Source organism: Lissotriton helveticus, chromosome 7 (genome assembly GCF_964261635.1).
Source record: "Lissotriton helveticus chromosome 7, aLisHel1.1, whole genome shotgun sequence".
NCBI lineage: Eukaryota > Metazoa > Chordata > Amphibia > Caudata > Salamandridae > Lissotriton > Lissotriton helveticus.
The window spans coordinates 1,292,413,692-1,292,434,386 of NC_136068.1; the positions used below are offsets into that span (position 1 = coordinate 1,292,413,692).

Here is a 20,695-nt window from a genome sequence, read left to right on the forward strand (position 1 = left end):
AGGGATGAACAGAACATGCTGGTACATGAAGTGAACAGGCAGGTGGATATCCGATTCCCGTACAAGGTGTACACAGAAAACAGTGGAACATGGTGACCCACTGGGATGTGTGACAGATACTAGCATGTTGTTGTCAGAAGCATGGCATTTGTTCTGGCCCCTTAAATCTTTTTCCTTGTAGCATGACCAAGGCTTTGGGTCTTTCTCCAGTGCAAAGGTCTTCAAGATTTTGTAAACTTAAGGAGATAGATATAAAATACTTCAAGTAACTGATATACGACTATGCCTCCAGGAAGACCAAAAACACAAAGGTTTGGTTGCACCTCATCAATATCCAAAATACATAAATAATGTCTGCTTTGGCAGCATATGTCCACAAGTGCCCTGCCATTATTTCTTGAGCAGATAAAAGCCAAAGCAAAGTTGGTTTCGAGAGTCCTATGGTAGCAAGTTTCAACCACCTTTTAAACACTTAACTGAGGTTAAATGCAAACATACTGTGGCTGCTTTCTTTTACATTCTTCCAGAGTGAGTATGGTATTTCACTGACTGCTGCTTGAATGGTAGGACATAATATTGTAGATCTCTATACTGTAGTGACAACGGTCTTCTGATTGTGTGGACAGCAGCAATTTCATGGCCTTATTTATAGCTAATTATGTGTTTCCCTGACGTGAAACTTTCAGCAACCTTCTTGGGACACTGTCTGGAGCAGGTTGGCAGTTTGATAAACAAATCTTGCCTTAAGTTCAAAGAAGCTAAGATCGAACTCGAGAGTACTCGACAGTAATTCCCACCCCCAAAGGGCCCTGGATTGGCCGGTTTACCCCAACACTCTACCTGCTCCAAAAAACAGCTATAACAAGTCTGGGGATGTGGCTGGAAAAATCTCTGACCATGGAAACCCAGACTACTAAATTGTCTGACACCTATTTTGCACATGGTGTGCAATAACCTGCCCCTCCTCCCTCAGCCCTCCAGGAGGCTAGTAGTCCTGGCTCTGATTCTTTCACACCTGGACTAGCTTGCTTGCAACTTGCTGTACCTAGTTGCTCTCAAGGCAGTTATTCCTAAACTCCAAGTCGTGCAAAAATGCAGTCGCACGTTTGCTGTCAAGGATACATAGGTATAAATCAGTCAGACAGGGTTTGATCAACTCCCACTGGCTGCCTATTGCCCTAAGGATTTAATTTATATCCTTGTACAGGGTGCACAGAACCTTTCATCCTCAATCTCCCGCCAACTGGTTACTGCCTACACCCCAAAAGGCTTCTTAGATCTACCAACTCATATTTAGCCACCATATCCACTATCAGAAGAGCTAGAAGTGCAGGTAGTCTTTTGGCTTTAACACGGCCAAGCTTTGGAATTCCTCCCTCCCCTTCCCCAGCATTTCGATCCATGAATAACGAGCTTAGATTCTGAAAATCCCTTAAGACCTGGCTTTTTAGGTGTTGCTTCTGATCTTGGAGTAGGTGGTTCTCCTTGTTCACTAGCGCTGGGATGCCTTCTGGTCACCATGCGCTTTATAAATCCCATAGCATAGCATTGAGCCCCAAGCCGTGGGGGATGTCCCACAAGTAACCCTCTGTACTCACCCAAAGCATGCAGAGGGATTGCGACCCACTAATCAAAAGGATCAAAGAGGTGTGTGATGAACAACTAAGAGTGGTGAGAAGTGGGCACCTGACTGAAACCATGGAAGAGCAAGGAGACGCTGGACCCCAGGCTACAAGTGATACCAGCCAACCCCTCTGAGGCCCTGGCAGTGGACGGCTGATCCTTGAAATGAGCCAGGGCTGCGGCCGAACATCGCTGGGGACCTCGGATGGGGCCATTTAAGACGCTGCTGCAGCCTGACCCAGGAGCAGCCGCAGATGCTTCCTGAAAGTCCAAGCAGCTTAGCAGTGCTATGAGGCATTGCCACATTGGAAGAGGACGGTGAGGCCACACATCCAGACCCCAACTGAGATTCGGATTCCTGGACGACTGATAAGCCGCTGAACAACAGACCTCCGCCATCATGGGGTATTGTCAGACACTACTGTTGTCCACACAGCAGACACCTGATCCTTGATGGGAGCCATATCAGGGCTGACCAATGCAGGGGGCCTTTGATGAGGCCTTGCAGAGTGTTGATGCTGCTTAACCAGAGAGCAGTGCAGGACACTTCTGGCAAATACCAATAGACCCAGAAGTCTGGGCCTTGTGTCCCATGAGGCTTATCCAGATTGGAAATGAATAGCGAGGTCAAACAGCGCCCAGGCCTTGTCCTTAACCGGTAGTAGAGCCCCACCCTGGGCTATCTACAACAAAATGCTGACACCAAGTGAGACAGGGATCAGAGAATATGGAACTGCACCAATAGTGAGGATTCTGGGGGGCTATCACCATTTCCTACTTAGCCAAAGCAGTAATGAGACGAAGATCAGCAAAAAGCAGGTCAACCCCCGAGACCGGCAACCCCACCTCATCTACAGTTGAACGTCAAACTCTCTTTGCAAGACGATTACACATCAACGTGTACGCTGATCGACCCGGAGACAGCTGCGCCAAAGGAACTGACACCAGCTTCGGATCCAATTCTTCCTGTGGCATCATCTCCAAGACCCCAGTTAGGAATAACCTTAATTTCCGGCCCAGGGATGGATTATTCAAACTCACTGAAAGCCATGTTTAGTATATTTAATACAACTTTGATTCCTACTGGCATGCCTCTTGGCCCCAAGGGTCCTCTATCCGATAATACAAAGAAGGAATGCTGACACTATTTCAGTCAATTCCGTTCAGTTCTTTCTACCCTTTGCCACAGGTATCTTAGGCAAATCCTCTACTGGCTTCTGCATCTACAGGATTGATGTGGAGAATGACATCCCTACCTCTTTCGGTGTCCAATCCGATGCCATCAGCCCTGGAACCTAACATCTTGCCAGTGAGGCTTCTCTGATGTCTCCTCCACTTCAACCTTTCTTATTGCCTGCCACGAGACCTCATTCTGAAACGCTGCCTATGAGACTTCATAGGTCAAAAAGAGAAGTGCAGAACCTTCTTGAAGGAGAAAGGTTTGCGATGGGTGACTTCAATCCTCAAGATGATCCAGATGATTGGAATAATGATGAGTATGACCAACCATCCCTAGACCCCACTTATGAGGGCCTTAATGATAATAGTGGCTTAGATGCAACTACAGAATGGGAGCTCCTATCTCCCTCAGGGATTCCTCCTCCAGAAGTTACCTCTTACTATTTTATAGTTAGAAAAGCTGCTGAGTTGTTGAACTTAAATATGCCTACAGGAGTGCTTCATTCCTCTACACATTCATTTGAGCCTCTTCTACTATTCAGCAAGGCACTCACTAAGCCTATACTGGCGATTTGGGAAAAACAGCTACATCTACTGTGGTCTCTAGATTAGTCACAAGAAAATATAATCCAGCACTGGGAGATCCCACATTTGTATCAGCTCACCCTTTTCTGAAAAGCTTAGTGGCTCAGGCCTCACGTTCATTCAAAATGACTCCAGGACCATTTCCCTCAAACCCAGTGGAAAGAGAATCTAAAGAAAAAATGGAGCATGTTGCAAAGAAAGCTTTCTCAGCAGGTAACATGGCACTAAATCCCTATACGCCACTTGCTTGCTAGTCAGATGTGTACATGCTGGACTGAATGCTACCCAAGCAGTCACCCTTAATCCTGCAGAATATCTTAGGAGTAACTTTTCATATGGACAAGCAACACCCTAACATATTATCCAGTCTGGCCTGGACACAGATGATTCAGTAGCCAGGGCTATGGGTTAGTTAATGTCCCTTTATCACCATGTTTGACTTAGGAATTCCTGCTTCTTGCAGGGCATACAAACAACACTGATGGACCTACCATTTAATGGCTCCCACCTTTTTGGAGCAAAGACTGACTCTGCTCTTGAACAATTTAAGAATTGCAAGGCAACAGCTAGATCCTTAGTTCTTCAATCTCTATTAAGAGAATACAAACAATATAAAAAATGTAGAGGCTTTAGCCAGGTATTTTTGTTTCGGAGCAGACAGCAGCCAGCGTGCATTAGCAGCAACAGCAACAGTCCAACCCACTTTACAGGCATCAAAGGGGACATGGTTGAGGACAAAAGTGAGCTAATCCTCTCCTCCCATCCTCCTCCTCTTCTTCCACTTCCCCAGCCACAGCAGGGAAGCACCCCTAGTTCCATTATATCAGATCACTAACAACCTGCTGGAGGACGGGTATCCTACTTTCTTCAAAAATAGAAGTCTATTATGTCAGACCTGTGGGTCTTACAAATTGTAGAAAAGGGGTATTCTCTACCCTTCTAACAACAGCCCCATTCCATACCTCTCCGGTTAGAGTCTCTACCACTTAAAAACTTGCAAATACTCGAACAGGAAGTCCATTCCCTTCTACTCAAGGATGCAGTGGACTTGGTTAGAGAACAGGAAAAGGGACAGAGATCCTATGCCAGATATTTTCTGATCCCCAAAAAAGTCCGGATTGTTACGACCGATCATAGACCTCAGGATTTTGAACTAATTCCTCAAAAAGGAGAAGTTTAAAATTCTGTCCCTAGCTCAGGTTATCCTAGCACTGAATGCAGAATACTGGATGGTGTTTGTCGATCTACAGAATGCCTATTTCCATATCCCTATCTTGAGATCCCAAAGCATGTATCTCCACTTCACTGTAGGATCTGAACACTATCAGTTCAAAGTCCTACCATTTGGCCTCACTTCTGCACCACGAGTCTCACAAAGGTGATAGCAGTGGTAGCAGCTCACCTCAGAAGGAAAGAATTTCTATATTCTTTACCTGGACGGCTGGCTAATTAAGGCCAAGACTCCTGATTTGCTGCGTCACCATTATCAAGAAACGACTCAACTTTTGTACGAATTCAGCTTTTCGGTCAACAAAGCCAAGTCTCACCTGGTGCCATCTCAGTGCATATTGTTCATAGGGACAGTACTGGATACCACATCAAATCGAGCCTTCCTTCCACCTCAGAGGATTCAAGACATTCAGGCTGTGAGTCTGAGGTTTCTGAATGGAGTGATCATTTCATTGCTGACGGTCTTACGCCCGTTAGGTCTGCCAGCTTCTTACATTCTGTAGGTCACACATGCACACTGGCACATGAGGGCCCTCCAGTGGTGCCTCAGCAAGCAATGGTCCCAAAATGTTGGAGATCTACATGAACGCATCAAAGTCTCAAGGAACACAGCAGTGGTTCTGCAATCGTGGCATGTAAACGACAAGCTGTATCAAGGATAACCGTTTCACTATCCACCTCCGCTTTCCACAGATATTATGGATGCCTCTACCCTAGAGTGGGGTGAAGAACAGAGCTTACATATCTAACTGTTGGAATTACACGTGATACGTCTAGCCCTCAAGACATCCTTCCTTCCCTTTGTGTTTTATCGGTCCAAATCGTGACAGACAACAGCATTATGTTACATCAACAAACAGAGAAGTGGGGAGTCGTCTCTTCTCTGCAGAGAGGCTCTGTGACTCCAGTCCTGGGCTCAGGGCCACCAGATTTGTGTAGTAGCAAATCACCTGGCCAGAATCCACAACATACGAGCAGACAGTCTCTGCCCTAGTCATCTGGCAGACCACAAGTGGCTTCTTCCCCAGAGGTGATCCAGTTATGGAACTATTTGCCACTCAAGATAACCCTCACTGCCCGAAAGTCTGTGCCCTCAAGTATCCGATGCAGGGAGCTTTGGGGAATAACTTTCACCTCAAGTGGACTTCTCCTCTCCTGTACGTGTTTCCTCCCAAACCCTTAATTGCTAGAGTGTTGTGGAAGATTTGCCAAGACCAGGCCCAATTAATCCTAATTACTCCGGACTGGCAGAGAAGGGTGTGGTATGCAGACATTGTTTGCCTTTCCCTGTGGCCTTTGCTCCTTCTTTCTGCAGGGTAGATCTCCTGACACAGTCACAGGGGCAGGTTCTACACCCCAACCTCCAGGGCCTCCACCTACATGCCTGTAGATAACGCGCAGCAGCCTGAATTATTTCTATCTACCTTTTTAGGTGGTGGACAGCATTCTCTCCTCTAAATGCCTGTCCACCAAATCTTTGTACTTCAGTAAAATGTCTGAATTAGTAAAACAGTGTGCTGATAATGATAAGTCCGTAGATCCCATTGAAGCCCATTTATCTGATATTCTCTCTTTTGCCCTCCGCTTAGCCCATCAGGGCTGTTCAGTTGGAACAGTTAAAGGTTACCGTCTGCCTTAACAGCTTTACTACACTTACCAGATCAACCATCACTGTTTAAATCCTTAACTGTTTTACGGTTCCTAAAGGGTCTTACAAATAAATATCCTCCTTCTCCTTTTAGTATGCCTCAATGTGCCCTAAATGTGGTTCTTGCTTTCTTATTGTGTCCTACCTTTAAACCCCTCGACAGTTGTATTTTAAGGTTGCTATCCTTCAGAATAATCTTCCTGATTGCCATCACATCAGCAAGGCATGTCAGCAAACTACCAGTGCAGACTGTAAAACAACCATTCATTACCTTCGTTCCAGAGAAACTGGTATTACGGACCAGGGTTGCCTTCCTCCCTAAGTGGTTACTCCCTTTCACTTAGGTCAATCCGTGACACTTTCCACCTTCTATCCTCCTACGAAGTAAGAAGAAAGACTACATAGACTTGACCCCAAAAGGGCGATCAGCTTCTATGTTGACAAAACCAGACAATTCAGACCGGTGATCAACTCCTCCTAGTATACATAGGGAAAATTAAAGGCAAAGCGATTCACAAAAGAACACTCTCAAGATGGATCATCCTGTGCATAAAATCTGCTAATCCATGGCACAAAGGAGCTGCCTGAAGGTATTTGTGCTCATTCTGTTAGAGCTAAATCCTCAACTTTTGCCCTAGCTGGATGTGTTTCTATAGCAGATATATGCAGAGCAGCAACTTGGTCCTCCCTTCACACATTTGCAAAACACTAATATTTGGACTTGCAAGTGGTAAGAGATAGTCACTTCACTCGCTCACTTCTACTGGTTTCTTGGCTTAGTCAGCCATGCTCCCACCTTCGAGTGTGGTACTGCTTGGGGATTCTCTTCAACAGATGAGGAATCCGCATGTAGACGTATGCATGAGAAGAACACGTTACTTACCTTCGGTAATACTTTTTCTGGCGAATACAAAGTCTACCTGCAGATTCCTCACCAACCCACTCTCTTCCCTGTAGCCTGGTTTTCTATATTAACACTCCTTTTCATTTCTACTTAATCTGTTAGCCTCAAAGGCACGATAAAATACAGATGTAACTGATGTCAGCACACCAACGGGGGGACTTTAGGCCTCCAGTGAAGTCACGTGGGGCCTCATGCAGACCTGACTTAGAACCAGCAAACCCCTACTGGCGTGGGAGAGCTGTTGGAGAAAGGTTTCTTGATCGGGTCTTGCACCTGGGATATTCAAATGATGAGGGATCTGCCAGAAGAAGCGTTGCCTTAGGTAAGTAACGTGTTCTTTAAGGACATAATTCAGAAAGCCCTGTAATGTTTCTAATTAACTTAGTGGAGGGCTCTCGGCTCTTCCGTAACTGCTTGGCTCACAATCTCAAAAGATACGGTGGAACTACGAGAAAATCCTGTCACCTCCATTTGGGAGTGCCAACCTTACGCTCCTCTCGAGGGAGAACAAAATATAATTTATATCCCTATTTTTAGAGAGTTCCTGTGGCTCTCATTTCCTTTAAAACCTCACCTCTACAGTGACATCTAGTTCATCACTGATAAACCATAACATGCATTGGCAAGACCAATAGGTCTGGGCATACCACTCAGGCCTCCCCCTGCATACGACAATGAATGTGTCATTTTGTAATGCAACTGGTGAGCACTTAAAGCACTCCAGTACCATCGGCTGGTGTTAGCACTATGACAAGATGGAGGATGGAACAAGTGCTCCAATACCATCAGATCATGGAATACAAAACAAACAAGTGCTGTTTGTGTTTTAACAACTTTTTAAGAAACGCATTAGTTTATGTACATGGGCAGCAAGTCATTTTGCTGCGCTGTGCTGCGTTAGTTTGGAAAGCACGGAGATGCGACATATTTACAAGAATATGTTGCATATCTGTGCTTCCCCTGCGCTGGCGCACAAACTGCAGCCATGCGCCGGCGCAGGCACCCTTGCACCATGGTGCCAAGGATACCTGCATCGTGGGGAGATTGTTTTTGTGCAGGAAGGGATACCTTCCTGTACAAAAACAATCACAAGAGGCTTTTTCCTCTTTCAATGCATGCTGTAGAATGCAGCACGCATTGAAAGAGGAAAAAACGAGGAGAAATGAAAACATTTCTCCTCGTTGCGCCTCACTACGCCACCTCTAGGGTGGCGTCACATTCACACGCATCTCCAGATTTATGATTTCTCGTAAATCTGGAGATGTGTCTTGTTCCATGGGTGTTGCGTGGGAACCCCCACAGCAACACCCATGGAACGCCCCTTCCACGCACAGTGCTGCGTGTGAAGGGGCCATATTTACAAGGAGTGCAAAAGTCACGCAGGGTGGCTTTTCCTCTCCTTGTAAATATGGAGAAGCCCCGTGCGCCACCAGTACGTCACGAAAAGTGACGTAGTGGTGGCGCAGGGGGCTTGTAAATCTGCCCCATAGTATACCCAGATGCACTGGCATGCTCTACATGGATTGCTGAGTGTTTATATGTACAATGCTTATTAGTAATGTGTGCATGTGGTTTACACTTACAGTATAACTTCAGAGTCAGACTGGTACAGAAAATAGACTTGGGCACCAAAATAAAGTGGGCCCACATTTGCAAATCCGCCCAGTTTTCCATTTGTAAACACATGCTGTGTGGGTATTTTGCAAGGTATGGGGCTCTGCATGCATTTGTGTTTGCTGGAGGTAATGCCTGTGATAATATGAGGAAAATCAACAGTAAAAGGCGGCCAAACTGGCCATAAAACAGGCTCATAAACTGCTAAAAAAAAATCAGCCCACACAATTACCTATCAGAGCAGCAATAGGGCACTGCCTGGTTGCCCTATATGCTAGGCTGACCATGTATAACCTGTGTTTATGGACATAATATAATCATACATGTTGTAGACTGATACCAGTCAATAATACGTGTAGTCCTTCAGGGCTGATTCAGCCACAGCTCCATGCCTTGAGTCAGCAATCCCAGGGAGAGGGAGTGGCAATGGGTCCTCTGTAGGGTACACTGGCAATGTTGCTTCTCACTGGGAGTATGGACTTCACTCCTCGGAGAACACAGGAGGGTACATGTCCTTGTTGGGTTGGCTGACTGACGCTGGTCTTCACGCAACGCTACTTATTCCGAATAACTAAAGAAATACTACGCATGGAAGGTTGCACTCCTGCTTGATACGAACGTTTCTGCTGACTCTAATAACTTGTACGCCTCATAGACGTCAGTGTCAATATTGACAGCTGTGACCATTGATCCACCTCATGGTTTTTGGCCATATTCCATTATTTATTCAAGAGTCTTTTTTAGCAAATATCACTGTCCTGAAGATGGTCTGAAGGACTGAAGCCACAAGACTGAAACGTCAACTCCGCCTTCTATTCCCGAGAAACTGTGTTATTCTCTTGCGACATATAGTGTCATTAGGAGTTTTGTCGTACTATTCTTTGTTGGAATAGTTGTGGGTCATGAATTGTTAGGATAATTTGATTTTACTTCCTTTCATGATTCTTTGCTAATTTAATTCATGTGTCTGTACTCCTTTTTATTATTGCTTTACATAAACTAATTTGTACTTTCAAAGAATTAGGACCTCCCGTGTTTTTTGTGTTTATTGAGTTTATTGGTTGAAGTTGTCTAATGACACGTTGGTGTTTATTCCAGATGGACTAACCCTTTAAGTAATTCTATTTATACAAGCTCTTTGCAAACAAATTCCCTTGTTGGCACCTATTACCTGTTATTGGACTGAGTAATCAGCAGGGGTTGCAAGCATATTCACGAGTTGGTGCTTTTAAAGGGTGGGGAGAAGGGTTATATTTCCATCCCTTAACAAGCCTTTGGGAGGCCGGGATGGGAGTTCTATAGGATCCATAAGCAATTTTCTTTCTCTGGTCTTATACTCAAGAGACAGTGGGGCTTGGATTGGTACAGGTGAACCCCTTCCGCTGACCTTTTTTGTCTCTTTGCAGATGGCATGACAGTCACCACTCAGCGGATGGAGAGCGGCGGTACCATCACCAAGCAGATGGTGACTAGAACCATGGTGTCCGGTGGAACAGTCACCAAGCAGTCAGAGCATCAGTTCTACCAGGCCTAGCATGGTGGGGCCTTGCAGACAGTTTAATGCGGGGTTGGGAAATTAGAGGACCACGCATGGTGCTTCCAAAGACTCTGAATGTTAGAACAATTCACAACCCTGACTCTGGCCTCCAACATCTGCAGCTTTCAATGAGGTTGTCCCATGTCCGTATGGGACAATCTGATTCCTTACAGTCGATATCATGTAAGCCTTTAATTGTAGGTCAATCAGATTTATGAAGTGGCTAGCGTGCAGGTCAGTCAGGTTCATCATGTGTGCAATGTCATTCAAGACGTCACTTCCTGCGAGATGTCCTTGCTGACATCATGCGTTTCTTTCAATTGAACACTGCCTCTATGACAAGTCAATTGGGCTCGATCTATGCATTGTTATGTGTGATATTTCAACACTAGGGCCAATCAGATGCCAGCCTGTGTGATGTCATTTGTAACATGACACCAAGATCGGTCAGTCAGATCGTTTGTGGTAATCATGTCAGTAAGGGGTAATGAAAATCAGCCTGTCTGAGATCATATGGCTCATAACCTCAGTAAGAGCTCATTAAGGTTGGCATGTCAAGTAGATTATTGACACTGCCGAGCCGTGCAGGCATCAAGACTGTTCTGGGGCTGTAAGAAAATGAGTTGAAATTATATTTGTACATATTGATTTCCATTTTGTTACTAATATATGAAGCGGTGTGTAAGAGGGAGTGGGGGAGGGCGTAGCTGAGACCGCTAATCTGTCTTACCTTTTTGTAACTACATTTTTTTTTGTTTTTAAAGTATGTATTTGTTTTTTTTAAAAACACTGCAGTGCAAGCATGAAACAGCTGTCGGTATGCTTATGCAGTTGGATATGAAGGCCCTACCATTTCACAGTTTTCAATCGTTGCTGATCATTGAGCTAATCCAGTTAGCACCCTTTTGCTGCATGCACAATCTGAAATTAACTACATTGGTTTGGCTCTGAACACTAACAAGAATATGACGGATGGAATGATTGAATAGATCATAACCACTGGCATTGCTCTGGGTAGAATTCCATTCCATTCCATCGTTTTTGTGTACCGTACAAAGTATAGGTGAGAGAGTATATGAGGAAAGCAGCTTGAAAGCCTAGGTAAAGGAAAAGCCATCTTACCATGTTCATACAAGATTTCTCTATGATCTTAATTTGAGCTCTATTTGGGGTTCCAATTTTAGGGCTTACTTTAAGAGGATTCCTAAGTTTATCAGCTGAGGGGGTGCATTTACTAGATCTGCTAGCCGGGGCAGGATATCCTTTGCAGGCAGGTAGTTTACATATCTGAGGATTTTGGTTGTGTAGTTTGAGTCCAGCGATTAAGCAGTCTGTAAGCATTGATAGTATGGCGTTATTGAAGCTTTGGTACCGATAGATGATCTATGTGTCATCTGTGGAAGTAAAACAAAAAATACTGAAAGAGCGTATTATTCCTGGCAGACAGCTAGGGTTGTGGCTCAAAAGGAGTTTGGACATGGTTGAGACTCGAGGAATGCTAGCGTCTAGGTGGTCTGTGGCAGAGGTGCGTGGAAACGGGATATGATATGTTCTTGGTTTGCCAGGATGAACACTTTCTAATTAAAAGCTTTGCAGTGAATATCCATATTCTGGAGTTTTGTCAGTAGTAATGGGCGATTGTTTGGGCGGTATGAGCAAGTGTCTAGGGTGGCTGTTTTCATTCCTGCAGTTTTCCATGCCGGTTGCATGTGTTGGGTTTTACCATGTCTTGGGGTTCACAAAAGTGTTCAATTTATTTGGCTTTTCAAGCTAATTAGAACCAAGAGCCCCACTGAAGCTTTGAAAATTGTTTCATCTGAGCAGCCTATTGGATTCTTGAATTCCAAATTAATCCTGAAAAGCCTCTTGGCAGGGCAGGTGGCAAAGAAGATGCACTCAAGAGCTCTGCTGGTAGCGTTGATGGAGGATAGCTCTACACTGAAACATTAGTCCAAAAAAGCACAAATCATTTTTGAAGTTTTTCTGTTCCCTGGGATAATTGTGTAAAATGCTTTTGATAGCCATTCATTACATTTTGGAAAGGCTGTTTTTAATAAGATGGAGGTCTCTGTTACTGCTCTTGCGCTGATCAGCTTGGCTTTCAACCTGTCCAGATTCAGTCCCTTCTTTACATGGTCTTGTGTTTTGGGAGTGAAGAGGCACAGGGTTTTAGGGTATGTTGGTCCTGTAATGTTAAAGGAAAGGCGAGGTGGTGGCATCAAGCCATAAGAAAGGCTTGAAAGCAGTTGTGTTGGTTGTGGTGTTAAATATGTGATCCAGGGTGTGTCCTGCAGAGTGAGTCGAATCACCGATGAATTGGGAAAGCTGCAGTGCTTGGATCCCAAAGATTAGTGCTTTTGTTGGTGATGTATCTGGTTTCCCAAGCCAAGAGCCGCTCAAAAATATGAGGCTGTGGTGACGGAGTGAGAGTAGCAACATTGTCAGAGTTATTTCCAAAGATGCCGTCCGAGGGAGCAGAAGGGCATCAGTAAGATATGTGTTGAGTTAAACTAGGAGGGATGCACATAAGCCGGGTCTGGTGGCTTAGTGGACTAATGCATCCACTGCAGGGGCCTGTGTGCAACCTAATGATCACAGATTCAAATCCCGGCGGGTCCACTCAACCTTTCATCCATCTGAGGCCGATAGAACGAGTACGATTGAGTTGGGTAACAATAAACGTCTGTTATTCAGCGCCTTGAGACCCCTGGGTGATAAGTGCGCTTTACAAATACACGTGTTATGTTATTCTGATGTCAAAACGTTATGTAAGTGCAAGGATTGATTACTCAATTGCTATTTCTTCAGCCTTTTTATTTGGGAAGTTTATCTTCATGATTGTTCATGCAAGATCAGAGCTCTACCATCTGTTAGTCATGTTTCATTTATGCAAAGCTGATGTAGATGGCTGTCAATAAGTGGGTCATGTAAATTGTAATTCCATATAGTAATTACTACTACCCTGACGAGGTGTTGAAGCGCTTTTCGGCGAGTAGCACGCTACTCCAGAACCCAAAGAGTATTAGTGGTGAATTAGTATAGGACAATATGAAATTAATTTGAGTGGTAGACATGTGAGTCTATTAGTTGGATTGAAAAGGATAGTGGAGGGCCAGAAGAGGGAATGGTCCAGAAAGTGTTTATAGATCATAGCAGTAGGAGGAGGTTTAGGGTGAGTAAAGGAGAGATTGAGAAGGGGAGAGTCTCTAGAAGTGGATTAGGGAGAGAGATGAGGTATTGGATTAGTCTAGAAGGAATACATGAGGGAAAGGTTTGAAAACATTCTTGGCTCCATCACCAAAAGAGGCAATTCAGCCCAAACTGCTAGGACATGAACACAAGCAAACTCAAATAGTGCCATCCTTGTTGGACCCATCACCGAGGTGTACTCCGAGCCCCTGGGGCACACTGAAATACAAGATCAACACATGGACACTCCTGTGTCACTCCTAACTCAGTGTGGCCCCAACTGCATAACACAGTGTATGTGCCAAACCTTGGTGCAATCTAACTGTATACTATATGTGCTTCCTATGTAACCTGGAATGTAACAAACCCTTTACTTTGAGGCAAATTTAGTTTGTTCTATTCCTTATCACTTAAGGAGCAAGCACATTGTTTGCTCCATTTCCTCCATCTTACCCAATTAGGAAATCCATATGAATTTTTGCAAAATATGTTGACTTTGTTCCACAATGTGCAAGCAGTAAAAATGGTGCAAACTGGATTTGGTAACATTGTTGTATTTGTACAATCTAAGTAATACATGTTGTCTCGAATAGAACAAAGGCATTGGAACAGCACTGGTAGGTGTGTCATGGACTGAGAAGTAGTTTGTCAGCCAAGGGCACTCACCAACATAGAGACTCTTCAAACGTTTTTTCTTACAAAGCAGTGCCTTGACATCAAACCTCATTGTAAACCTTTGGACGCAGTGCAAAACTGCACTTAGCCAGACAGAAATCTGTGCAACTCTTAGTAAATCCCCCCTCTGTATTCTCTTAAATAGTCCTACAACACTTGGGGAATGTGTGTCTTTGGGAGTCATTTGGTGCACTTGCTGAGTATGCAGAAGGAAGAGAATTTATTTAGGGGTGGCTCATTTTGTCAGAACAACACCTAGGACCATTTCTACAGATGGACACCATAAGAGGGTGCCTCTGGTAGTACTTGCTGGTGGGCACCAAGGGGACCAACGACAAGTAGTCAGAACAACACCTAAAACCATTTCTATACATAGACACCATAGGCGGTGTCCTCTGGCAGCACTTGCTGGTGGATACCACAGAGACCAACAACAAGTAGTCCTGCAGTGTTTTGCAGCAGGCCAGTAATGGGGAAAAGAAGGTGCAAAAACAGTCATCTGAGCAAGCTGAATACACCAAGATGGCCCTGAAAAAGGCACCACTGTGAACCTGCAATTAATGTGGCGTGGTCTCTAGGAAAATTGTGAGGTTTCCTAATGTGTCATTGCTTACTAGTTTAGCCAGAGTGTGATATAGAAAGTCTTGCTTGCCCTTCATAAGCTCTAGCCTGTTGAGAAACATCTCTCTTTCCAGGACAGTGTGTCACCTACCCAAATATATAGCAATGAAGTATCGGCCTGAGCCATTATCCGGGAGCCTAAAGAAAACAAACATTTCCCCCAAAATAGTGCCTGTCAACCCATCACTTCTCGCTACCCTACACAGAACAGAAGGGAAGCTGTGTTTTTAAAATAAAAGATTGTAAATATATTACAGAACAGGTTTTTATAACAGGTAATCGACATTGACGATAATAAAATAGAGGTGACTTTGTAAGTAATGAGCTAACCATCTCTTGCACAGACACTGAGGGCCACTTAACTGCTGCTGTACCTATGACCATAAATTTTACTTTTGTTAAAAAACCAAAATGGTAAAAAAAAAAAAATCCAAAGGGTCTTCCAGTACGTGCAATAATCCGCTTCTAGAAAGTGTGATCAGACGTTGTAACACATCTTGTGTACAGTGTTGACAGCTGGCCAAAACACCGCTTTGGTGGGTGGCTTCATCCTTCCAAACATACCTCGGTATGGATATCACTTCCGGGGCAAAATGGCTGGGGGGCGTACTAAAGGGGATGGACAAAGTTTTAAACTTCACACTCAGGTTAGGTCAAAACAGCCAACATCACACTTAACCCAGTTAGCGAACGGTGTTGACTTTCCCAACTTCACTCAACCTTCCTTGTGGGAGACACTTTTTACACGCAAACGTTTTTGGGAGAATTATTCCAATAAAATACTCGTTTCTTTTGTTTTTCTCCCACAGAGCTACTTTTACCTGGGTTTCTTTCTCTTTTTTTTAGTTTATGAAGTCGATAATGATTGCGAAGTTAAAAAAAAAATAACTTGATGAAGTGCCATGGAAAATACTGAGCATCATCGTGTGGAAGGGAGAAAGAGGCTAGCAGGAAATGTCATTGGCTAAACCGTCATTGCCAATAAAACGTATTACGTTAAAAAAATCCAGTTACAAACAAAAACAAGCACATACGTTCGTCCCAGAGCAGTCTTGCTTTTGCAAAATAATAAAGTACCTTTCACAGTAAGAGCACTAAGGTTTGCTGTATGTTAATGGTTAATTCACATGTGACTAACAGTAAATGTCCCAAGAGAATTCACTAAGGGGCAGATTTATGTTAACTGGCGCATCCCCAGGGATGCGCCAGTTAATGTGCGCCACAGCACCGCCACCCATGGTGCGCCGCATTTACAATGCGGCGCACCATGGGGCAAAAACGGCACAGATGCGTGACGCATCTGTGCCGTAAAGGCGGCGCATTGCTGGAGTTGCGTCGCAAGCCCGACGCAGGTCCAGCAAGGCTCGGGAGTGCTCTATCTGACCAATGCTGCATCAAGACCTACGCCTGCTTCAAGCAGGCGCAGGCTTTTGACGCAGCATTGGCCTGAAAGTGACTGAGTGAAATCTTATAGATTTCACTCAGCCACTTTTGCGAGGCGCACCTGCCCCGGAACGCCCACCCTGCGCCGGAACGCCCACAAGCGGCGCAGGGCTTTACAACGTGACGCATCTGCCTAGATGCGTCACGTTGTAAATCGTTCGTAAGGATGCGCCACGTTTACGCCGCCTTGCGTGACGCAACAGCGGCGTAAACGTGGCGCAAGGGCCTCATAAATCTGCCCCTAAGTACTCTGCAGCTTATTTTGCTAAACTGTAGTTAGTTGTCTAGTAACCCGTGGTTGGCGTTAGCAAGTGGTGTCAGTGGCTCATGAGTCACCAGAAGTGTTGGCCACAGGGACTTGTGCTTTAGATGCTCAACACTCTCATGGGACAGGGTGTTGTGGCCACTTGCTGCAAAGGGGCTCCTCACGCTACTACTACCGAAGCACTTTCCGTCTCCAAAAATCCCGCCCTTTCACAAAGATGACAAAATGCCAAAATGTATTTGCTAAAGAGCACTTTGCCACTTGTAGCCTTTCTGTACATGTTGTTAGTCTAAGCCTACCGCCATGTATTACACTTAATAAAGATCTACTTTTATAAGGAGTAAAATCGCTGGTGTCTTTCTTTTTAAAGGGGTCCTTCATTGGGGTAACTCGGATATCTTCCCCACGGCTTTCGGTCCTGACGTCTGGAGGCCTCAACACAACGCACTCCCTCACAATAACTGTGAAGTTCCCCCACCTTGTCCAGTAACAATTATATGTGAAACTTCTCAGCAGGATAAAGGGCAAACTAGCTCTGTGTGGCGCTGTAATATAAAGTACAAGAGCATCTAGTTAACAGCAGATAGTGACCCTTATTCACCAAGATGCTGCTCCCAGTGCAACACTTTGCACTACTCTGGGAGGCGGTTCAGCCTGTACATTGTAAATTAGTCACTACCCCTTCGCTGTGGAAAGGCGATGTGTATGTACAATGAGGTGCAGACACATAGTGCCTCATTTATGAGGTTTTGCCGTAGGGCAGCACCGCAGGCCTTACTGGGGCGCTGCCCTACTGCATAAGAAAAGGGCAGGAATGAGCCGTATCTATTAGATACAGTGCATTCCTCTATTTTTCCCCTGCGACAGTGCACAATGGGCTTTCATGGGCCAACGCAGGCACCTTTGCATCATGGTACAAGGGCGCCTGCATTGCGTGATGATTATTTTCCTGTAGAAACCTTCCTGCACAAAAAACAATCATTAGAGACTTTTTCCTCTTTCTATGTGTGCTGCACACATAGAAAAAGGAAAAACAAATAGAGATAGTTCTCCTCGTTGTGCCTCCCTTAGGCATCCCCTGGGGAGGCATACGTTTTTGGCGCTGGCTCAGAGTTACAGTTTCTCGTAAATCTGGGGCATTGTCAAACAGCCATGGATGCTGCTGGTAACGCCCCCAGCAACACCCATTGCACGCCCCTTTAACACAGAAAAAAACTGCATTCAAGGAAACAATATTTATGAGGTAGCCTTAAGCCAAAAAAAAGTGGCTTAGTGCTGCCTCGTAAATAAGGAGCAAGCTCCTGCGCCATGGAAAGCCACAAAAAGTGACGTTCTGATGCCACAAGACGCATCATAAAAAAGGTCCACAGCTCGTTAAGATTAAAGGTGTGGGAATCAGCCTGTGCGTCACTGCACGTTGTTGTGAGTGCTGGGAAAGAGATCGGCATGGGACAGCAGACCCCTCTACCTCAGAATTCGAATGTGGAGATTTAAAGAGAATGGGTTAGAATGCCACAAAAAGTGGAACTTTATAAACTGGACTTTAGTGAAAGCATGTATCGGTCCAGCCAAGTATGCTCCTGCTGATAAGCATCCATGCAGTCACAAACTGGCAGCTTTTTCCAGCTTCACCGGTTGGTAACAATCCCAGGTGTTGTGCCTGCGTAAGCGGTCACACAATATTTGGCCATTATGTCGCAAGGTGGGTGTAATGCCCGTTTGCTACCCTTTGCAAGTGTTTGCAATGTGTGGATTGAGATTCATATTGGAATTTACAGTGCACTACAAGGTAGTACTTTGCATTTGTAAAAGAGTTACGGATGTGGTCCTAACCATAAATTGTGAATTTCAGTTTTTTCCCCCATTTTTTGTAACCATATCTGCTCCTTAACTATGGTGCTGTGAATGAATGAATGAATGAATATATATATGTGTATTCTCAGGATTCGGCATGTTTCCTCTGGGCTGCCCAATCACCGATGGTGCTCGTTGACCGCGCTTTGTCGCGCGCTGTAATTCAAACACTTTTTCAGTTCACTCACTTCTAGGAAACCACAGCACTCCAATGCGGAGTATCATCCTTAGGTTTATTGACTCAAATGCAGAAGTCAAATCAACTATAACTTAACTGTGGTGTTGTACATGAATGAATACATACACACACACACACACACACACATATATATATATATATATATATATATATATATATATATATATATATATATATATATATATATATATATATATATATATATATACATATAATGGCTCCATTCGACCCTTCATTCGAGACGAAAACGCACTCACGGGGGTATGTTTGCACAAGATTTATTTCGGCTTCTGACAAAAACAACAGACGCGTTTCAAACCTCTAGTCCTTCGTCAGTGTTAGTTTGTGCCACGTTTCCCGGCACACTATATACATTGCACTTCCTGTTTAGCGTGAATGAAAAGGAAAAAAGGACAATGTGCAAATATTTACAACAGGGCGGCCATTATTGAGTGGATAAATACTAACACACATGAACATAATTGCAGTGTGCTACGACCCTTAGATATACTAATGCCTATCTTTTCCAATCATTAAATAAAAATTGAAAAATGAAAACAATCTCGCTGTGTATCAGCATATCATGGCATTTCAACGCCCTATTTACAAATATTTACAATATATACATTTTGAACACCGTCCTGTACAATGAAATCGTACAGTCACATTGTGGGTTAAAGTCCGATCCACGTGTTCAATACACATATGTAAAGATGATAATAACCCAAGTCGGTGAAAATTAATACATATATACACATATATGTGTGTGTGTGTGTGTATATATATGCATTCCCCGCAACCTGAAGCTGAAGTGGTACGGGGAGCCAAGGAGAACTTTTTTTGGATCACAAACCCACAGAATCTAAACCGTCACATTTGGTTTTTTTTCTTTTCTTTTGGGCACATTCTGCTGCAATTCCGCCGTGCACAATGGATCACTTTCCACCGATCCTTCCCCCAACAACATCCCCAGGGACCCGCAACACAGGACACTGGGACATGTAGTTTTCTTTGAACATTTGAGAACTCTACACAGGTGTGCTTCACTTCTGAGGGGGCGGTGCGAGCTCGTCATCACGAGTTCAGAAAAGGCGGCGCTCAGCAGCAGAGTGCATTCCATCGTTGGAGGTTTGGGGCGCTGACGACGGCCAAACACCGGCCAGAAATGCATCCGCCGATACTTTCCATTAAAAGACCTCCAACAGTTCCCCTGGGTCTCTACTCGTTCTTTTGGGAGGAGTTCATGGCAATATATATATATATATATATATATATATATATATATAGTTTCCTATCCTCCTCGAAAGCCTCCAAGGACGACGACAACACACGCACAGGTGGATTTTAAATTACTTTTCTCTTTTTATTGCGACCTACATCAAACGTGTTTCGGCTATTACTAGCCTTGTTCACTGATAGATATATATTTATATATATTTATGTATGTATGTATGTATGTATGCTTGTTCCATGTGTGGCTGAAGATACACATGCTCTGCATACTCCGGCCATCTTGTATTAGCACAGATATTTGCAACTTGTTTTCCTTCAAAGAAGTTTCAAGTCACAAAACCTGCTATGACTCCACCTGTGGTCCACACTGCCTCCCCCTCAGATTATTTTGTTCTTCCATCTGGTTTGGATGTTCAGGAGTGCTACTCTGAAGACGATGCATTTATACGCACATGGGGGCATATTTACAAGCCCCAGGCACCACCGGAGCATCACCTTTTTTTATGCTCCGGTGGGGCTCTACTCTAGCCCATATATACAAGGTCGAACTACGCCACTTTCCGTGGCTTAACACAGCCTTGAAAATATGGCCCTCTGCAATACAGTTTTCTACAGCAAAGGGGCGTGCAATGGGTGTTGCTCTCGGCATTCCCAGAAACACCCATGGCTTTTTGAAACTGCTCCAGATTTATGAGGGTCTGTAAATCTGAATCACAAAGGCCTTTCAAAAGGAGGCATTATTGTGGCACAACGAGGAGAAATGCTTGTTTTTCTCCTGTTTTTTTGCTCTTTGCAGCACAAATAGAAGTAGCAAAACGTCATTAATGATTGCTTTTGTGCAGCAAGGGGCACTGCATCACAGGCACCCTTGCACCAGGTTCCTGCGTTGGCACTAG

The 20,695-nt window shown here is 44.4% G+C and overlaps 1 protein-coding gene across 1 annotated transcript in view; it reads left to right on the forward strand.

The window, feature by feature from the left end:
* ITGB4 (integrin subunit beta 4) overlaps positions 1–16,847 on the forward strand; it is a 293,817-nt gene extending 276,970 nt beyond the window's left edge. The window contains exons 41-42 of the mRNA XM_078654540.1: positions 10,190–15,973; positions 16,495–16,847. Of these exons, the coding sequence (XP_078510666.1) occupies positions 10,190–10,317 (128 nt within the window). The 3' untranslated portion in view covers positions 10,318–15,973; positions 16,495–16,847. The remainder of the gene's footprint in view (positions 1–10,189; positions 15,974–16,494) is intronic.
* Positions 16,848–20,695: the final 3,848 nt, after the last annotated feature.